The 7500-nt window shown below is 41.2% G+C and overlaps 1 protein-coding gene across 3 annotated transcripts in view; it reads left to right on the top strand.

Annotated features, from left to right (window-relative positions):
- Nucleotides 1-7500, top strand: part of si:dkeyp-9d4.3 (caskin-1) — a 43457-nt gene that overhangs the window by 17572 nt on the left and 18385 nt on the right. For all 3 annotated transcript variants that reach the window (XM_035534516.1, XM_035534514.1, XM_035534515.1), the window contains one exon: nt 6576-6673. In XM_035534516.1, coding sequence (XP_035390409.1) covers nt 6576-6673 — 98 coding nt within the window. The remainder of the gene's footprint in view (nt 1-6575; nt 6674-7500) is intronic.

Here is a 7500-nt window from a genome sequence, read left to right as displayed (position 1 = left end):
GCAAGCCTAAGCTTGTAATTGAAGCCCAATACACTGAACACAATGTGCTGGTTAACACTGTTTGATGTAGAATGTCAATGTGAAAATTACATTCTCTAATCTGAGATACCCAGACCTCTAAAGGGAGGTGTACTCTAGTTTTGATGCATGTGCAGATGTATCGAGATTAAAGATTCAATATCTTTTGCTAGAGTGAAGTCTTATTTCAAAATATTTATGGCAGAGATTGGAAAAAATACTGTGTAAGCCTTTCCACATACAATACATTTATAAAAAATGGTGTATGATGTATAAAGGAGAGTTTAAGTACACTGGGATTTGAGCAAATACTTTTAATTTTGATGTAATTATTCTGTAAGAAGACTTGGAGTAGTCAGCTCAAAAGCCTTTTTTTCAAACTAATGAAAAGCTTTGGTTAAAGGATAAAGGATGTTGTAAAACACTGTTTTAAGGGCCAGGTGTTAGGGATTAGTGCCACAACTATAGACATGATCGTTTTGTAGATGAAGCTGTGTTGAGTGTCAAAGCCCCTTACAAGTGCATTATTTACAGACAAATCCAACAAATCCGACGGTCAGACAAATCCGACATTTTCACAATTCTCCCAACTGTCAGAATCAGTGTGAATACCACATTATCAAATAACAGAGGAATCTTTTTCTGATGTGCAATGACTTTTTACTGTTAAAACACAGAGGCAGTGGTGACAAAATATATCAGTATTCTATCTAGTATTTTCCAACATTGTAGAATAGAATTTAGTGGTTCCGGTTAATCAAAGTCAAAATGTTTGTCAGTATTTTACAAAGCAAAGGAGAGTGAATAAATCAAGGCCCTCTCTTGAAAAGACAAAATTCTTTTGCCTGTTTCCCCAAAGGAGTTCACAAAGTGCTTTGGATGATGATATTATTGGATATTAACTAAATACATTCAGATCCAAAAGAAAGAGTCTACTACCAAGAGACGAAGAGTTTGGCTGGATTGCTTTTCATCCCTTAGGAGAATCACTTGGCCTCACTGCTTTATTTATTTACACCAAGTTGTTTCTTAATATCTGCTGGTTGTTGACTGTATCTTTAAAGAGAATTCTCTCCAGAAAACCAACACATCTCTGTTAAGTGATTACTAATACTATATTTCAATATTTAGTTAAAGTGTGACATTTTTTACTTGATTGAATTAATATTTGGTTAATTTAAATAATTTTAATGATAAATTATTAGCTAAATTTAATTAAAGTTATTTATCTTCACCTTTATTTAAATACCATGTTTAAAGACAACAGGTGCCATCCGATGCTGTACAACAAAATATTTTTAATAAAAGTAAAAAAAAATAAAAATAAATCACAGATGACAAGACCAAGAGTTCTCTTCTTTAGGAAGATACAAACACCTGGATAAATAAATAGGTTGGTTTGAAAAGTCTATTATTAAAAATATTATTATTATTATTATTATTATTATTATTATTATTATTATTATTATTATTATCTTAATGACTTTTGTAAAACTTCTTTTAATTTACCTGAGGCAAGTTAATTTGACATCAAAATATTTAATTTAAGGATTGCTACAAAATGGTTTTGCAAAAACAGGTTGCTTTCATTATCAGCTGTCAGGGGTTTCAGTACACACGTCTGGCCACCAGAGGTCCTCATCCCATGAATTCTAATGTTCTCCATGGCACTGATCTCACGCACCTGCAAAACGTTATTATCACTGCTATATAAAGCCTCCAGGAGTGCAGACCCATTGTGAAGTGTTGCATACAAAATGGCCTCTTGTATTTCTACTGTTTTTGCCTGTTGATCTCTTGCCTAGTTTTGTGGATATTGGGTTTATAGCCTTGCCCTTTTGTACTGTTGCCTGCTGCTGATCCTGGTTTATTCTGACCCTCACCTATCTAACTAGAGATTCTTGCCTCTGGCCCTTGTTTGGTTTGTCAGTAAAGTGCCCTGCACATGGTTCCCTCTTTGGTGTCTGAGTCTAGTTCATTACGGAGTACTTCGCCAACCGTGGATCGAGCAGGCTTGCCTAAAATGCAACACACCATCAATGCACAAGGAAGACACATCGGTTCTTTTGATTCGCATCTTCATCAGCTACATTGTGCAGTGGAAAGCTTGAATCAAGGCTTGTAAAACATAAGAGCTGCTCTGGACCCTTCTTCTCCTGCAACCGTCACTGCTATCCCTTCTGAGTCCTACAAAGTATCAACCTCCCCTTTATGGCTTGCCCTCCTGGATAAGTTTGATGGATCTTGCTACAATGCTCCCTGTACTTCAGCCACTGCCCAAGAGCATTCCCCTTGGATGTGTCTAAAATTGCATACATAATATCTCTGCGCACCGGTTAGGCTCTTTTGTGAGCTGTTGCCATTTGGGAGGCTGACATTCCAGACACTCAAACCTACTCAGGCTTTGAGAGGTTGTTTAGGGAGGTGTTCAACCACTCACAAAGTGGAAAAGACCCCGGTGAGCAAATATTCCACTCTACCAAAAGAGAACCCCAGCAGCTGAGTATGGCACTATATTCAGGACACTAGCAGCCCAGAACAAAGGGGATAATAAGGCTCTCAAAACGGTATACTATCAAGCACTCAGCGAAACACTGGAAGCTGAATTTGCTTGCAAGCATGACCAATCCACGCTTTCTGAACTCATCAGCATATCCATTCGCATGGATAACCTTACTCTGTTCAGAAAAACCTGCTCTGCTTCTGCAGCTTCTTGTCTGGAAGAGATGATTCATCACAGCAAACCGGATGTCATGGAAATAGGCTAAGCCCATTTGACTCCCGAGGAATGGAATAGGACAAGTTTTTTTTTTTTTTTTGTGGCACCTCTGGTCACTTCTGTACCTCCTGCCCAGTTATCCCCCAAAAACAAACTTTATTGGTGGTGAGTAGTGCTAGTTTCCCCATTCCATCTGATGGGCATTTGGCAGTTCCAGTTAAACTATGTTGGTCTAACTCCTCAATGTTTTACTCTGGAGCAGCTGGAAACTTCATTGATTTGGATTCTGCATGGGAAATCCCTTTAGTCACGCATCAACCAGCCCTGTCAGTAAAGGGAATTGACAGACATCCATTAGGAACAGCACAGATCACTAAATCCACTATTCCTATTACCCTCACAGTGGGGTTTCAGTACATTCAGAAACTGTCTCCCTACTAGCAGTAAAGTCCTCTGACAATCCCCTGATTGTAGGCTACCATTGGCTAGATAGCATGACCCAGTATTTTCTTAGTCCAATGACTGCCCCACTCACAAATTGGTCAACTGCTGACACTGCATTCTCTCAGCTCAAGGAACACTTTACTACAGCCCCTATCCTCTGTCATCTGGATCCTAACCTCCCCTTTATAGTCCTACTCTACCTTTATAGTCAAGGTAGATGCTTCTGAGAAGGGCATTGGAGCTGTATTGTCACAACAATAGGGAGCCCATGCGCTTTCTATTCCTGGAAACTTACCACCACAGAGCAAAACTATGATGCGGGCAACCTGCAATTACTTGCCATTGAAGGCAGTGTTTGAAGAATGCCGACATTGTCTAGAGGAAGCCCATATTCTGTTTCTGGTTCTCATTGATCACTGGAATTTGGAATATATCAAAGCTGCCAAACAACTTATTCCCACACAGGCCAGGTGGGCAAATGTAATCTGAACCCAATCTGTATGAAGGTGAGCAAAAAAACTACAGAGACTGTTCTCGGTCCCTCCTGTATTATAGCTCCGTTTTGGTGGGACGTCATAAATACAACAAGACAAGAACGGCAATCTGACCCCACATCCACAGACTGCCCATCAGACAAAACCATGTAGCCAATTCACTGAATGTTCACACTGTTACAAAACAAATTCTGGTGGCCATTCATGTGTCATGATACCAAAGCATTTGTGGGAACCTGTCATGGTTGTGCTCAAAGCAAGGTCCCAAGGCAATTACCAGTGTGACTATTAGTACCATTACCAGTATCCAACAGACCATGGTCATACATAGTCGTAGACCTTATCACAGATTTACCTTCTTCCCAAGGCAACACCGTTACCCTAGTAACAGTTGACAGCTACTTAATGGCTGGCCTTAGAAAACCTATGAGGAAGTTGGCAAGTTTAGTTCAAAGGATTTGGATTTGTTGGTATTCCTGACGACATATGATCTGATAGTGGGCTCCAGTTCACCTCGTGTATTTGGATCACCTTTTAGAAACTGTTACAGTTGTCGGTGAGCATATCTTCGGACTACCATCCACAATCAACTGGTCAAGTGGAACATGCCAATCAAGAGATATGAAACTCAAGAAAGTTTCTCTGTTCACATTGCAGCAATAATCAGGAGGACTGGAGTCAGTTTCTGGCATGGGACGAGAATGCCAAAAACTCTCTTATAAACGCCTCTACAGGTATGTCACCCTTTCAATGCATGTTAGGCTTCCAGCCACCTCTGTTTCTGTGTTTGGATGAGCCCTCTGGAGTTCTTGCAGTGGATGACTTTATGCGCTGCAGTGAAGGCACCTGGGAACAGTAACAATGTGTGGTCCGGAGGAAAAAACTGCAAACAGACAGACACTGGAAGACTGCACCCACCTACCAACCTGGACAGAAAGTATGGCTCTTCATGAGGGATCTGCGCTTGTAGCTTGGCCTGAGTTTTCTGGAAGGCAGCTCCAAGGTTCTCAGGCAGGTCAAGTCGGTGTCTTGTACATTACAACTACTGCCTACTTACTGCATATCTCCCACTTTCATGTGTCATTGTTGAACCCAGTCCAGTCCAGGAATGATCATCCCTCTCTCCCAGTAGAACCTCCACCACCATTGGACATAGATGGAAGTCCAGCATAGCTGGTCAGTGCTCACTTAGATTTCAGACGATGAGTTAACAGGCTCCATTGTGGATTAAGAAGGATGTGGCCCAGAGCAATGATCATGGGCCTGGACTTCTGACATCCTGGATCCCTTCCTCATTGAGGACTTTCATCACGCTCATCCTCACAGACCTGCTATGCACCCCTGGCGCTGTCCTTGTTGCCACTTGTTGGCTTTGGCTGGGGCCGATTGTGGGGAGGGGTGTATTGTCAGTGAATGTTTTTGGGGATATTGGATTTTTGCCTTGCAGTTTTTGTACTGTTGCCTGTTGCTGATCCTGGTTTATTCAGACCCTTGTCCTGCCTCTGGCCCTTGTTTGGTTTGTCATTAAAGTGCCCTGCTCATGGATCACTCTTCAGTGTCTGAGTCCAATTTGTTACTTCAGCTCTGTTTAGATGGGTAAACCATATCCCTGATCACATGCGACTTAGGTAAAAACATTAGGTATGGACATTTTTCATAATTTCTATTTTGTTCCAGCTCATGATCAACATTCTGGAGCCTGTAAAGCCCATTCATTGGTGGTCCACATGGTGCACCCTAAAGTTCTATGAGGATGTGCTGTTGAGACATTTTACAGGACATCTCTGCCTGCACCATTTAGTTTTTTACAGTCGTTTTCACGCTTTTCTCAATACCATGTCCACTTTTTAAAACATTTCACATTCACCACATCAATAGACCGTGAACTACACTGTCTATGCTTTTGCATTGGTTGTTACATAAGGCATCACCACCTCTTCCAAAAATCATGAGTACCCTAAACATTCATTCATTTACTGTTTAGTGTAAATTTAGCACACTCAGTCATGACATCTATTGTTCAAGGTAAGCCAACAGACATTATATTCAAAGATAAGAGGAACAGTGATAGCAGATGGAAAACAAATTATTCTTTAAGATTTCAATGAAGACAGAGATGAAGCATCCTGAGTAGACTTGGAGTATATTCACAAAAAAAATTAAATGCACTTTTGAAATGCTGATTTCTGATGCTTTTCTATGCCAGTGTATCACAGGTGTATCACAAAAAAAGTTGAATGAGTCTAAAATCATTTCTGAAATTTGGCGAGTCTCATTTGTTTCCTGTTTCCTTTTTATCTATATAATTTTTATCTAGAAATGCTTGGCTATTGATCTAAGACTTAGAATATCTGCACCATTACCCATTTCCACTTACTTTTAATTATATATTTTTCTAGAAATGACACTTATGCTTGAAATCAAATTTTGTTTCCAATATTAACCACCACCCAAATTCTGCATACATACAGACACACACTTGAATATTCTCTAAAAGTTCAGTGCGTAATTTATGGCTCATTTGCCATCTTCTGAAAGCTGCAACATGCTTATTGGCGGGTATCATTTTTTATCCAACACCCTGCAAGGGTTTTTTTATGATAACAAATTGGGTTAATGAATGGACAAAAGAAACGTGTGGGGTGGGTTTGACTGACATGCATTAGGATGCTCTGTGTGTGTGTTTCTGAGGACTGTGAGAGGGAGAAAAAGCTCTTACTCATGGAAGTAGCTCAGAGCCTCCGGTTCACTCTGGTAGTTAGGGGCCGGAATAAAAAGATCATGTAGGTTTGACTAGAACAACACTTAGGGACTCTCTTAAAATGACGGAAAAGCTTAAAACTGCTTCTTGAGTGGAACATTTCAAGGACAGGTTTTGTGTGTGTGTGTGTGTTTTGTAGGTTCTCGGCCCTTCATCATGCAGCTCTGAATGGTAACATGGAGCTGATAGCTCTGTTGCTGGAGTCACAAGCCATTGTTGACATCAGAGACCAGAAAGGTAAACAAACACACAGACACAAATTACCCCCCCAGCACACCCCACACACAAACAACCGCTCTCAAAGAAACATGCCTTATACACCCACTCACACACACACACACACACACACACACACACAAACAACCCCCCTCAAACAAACACCACCTACACACACGCACACACACACAAACGCCCTCAAATAAACACCCTCTCCCCACAAAAACAACCCCTACACATGCAAACATACCCCCCCACAAACACCCCCCTTCCACAAACACCCCCCCTTACACAAACACCGCCTACACATGCAAACATTTGTGACCTCCTCAAACACCCCCTATACATACACACAAACACCCTCTCCCCACACATGCAAACACACCCCTGCAAACACACAAACACCCCCTTTACACACACAAACACCCCCTTTACGCATACAAACACCCCCTCCCCACACAAACTTCCCCTATATATACAAACTTGCTCCCCCCACCACACAAACAACCCCCTCAAACAAACACTCCATATTCACTCAGACACACAAACACACACACACACACACACAAACAACCCCCCCCCAAACAAACACCCCCTTTACACATACACACACAAACACCCCCTCCCCACACAAACTTCCCCTATACATGCAAACATGCACCCCCCCGACACACACACAAACAACCCCTCTCAAACAAGCACCGCCTATACAAACACACACAAAGAGAAGAACAGAAAGGACATTCAATGGACACTCACTTTCACATACTTTATTTAAGCATCAGGCTTACATTACATGTTGACTTTCTTTTATCTGAGCAACAGTTAAAACGTTCAGTAGTAAGTGC

Source organism: Electrophorus electricus, chromosome 16 (assembly GCF_013358815.1).
Source record: "Electrophorus electricus isolate fEleEle1 chromosome 16, fEleEle1.pri, whole genome shotgun sequence".
Taxonomy (NCBI): Eukaryota; Metazoa; Chordata; class Actinopteri; order Gymnotiformes; family Gymnotidae; genus Electrophorus; species Electrophorus electricus.
This window is presented reverse-complemented; position numbering and strand designations above follow the sequence as displayed.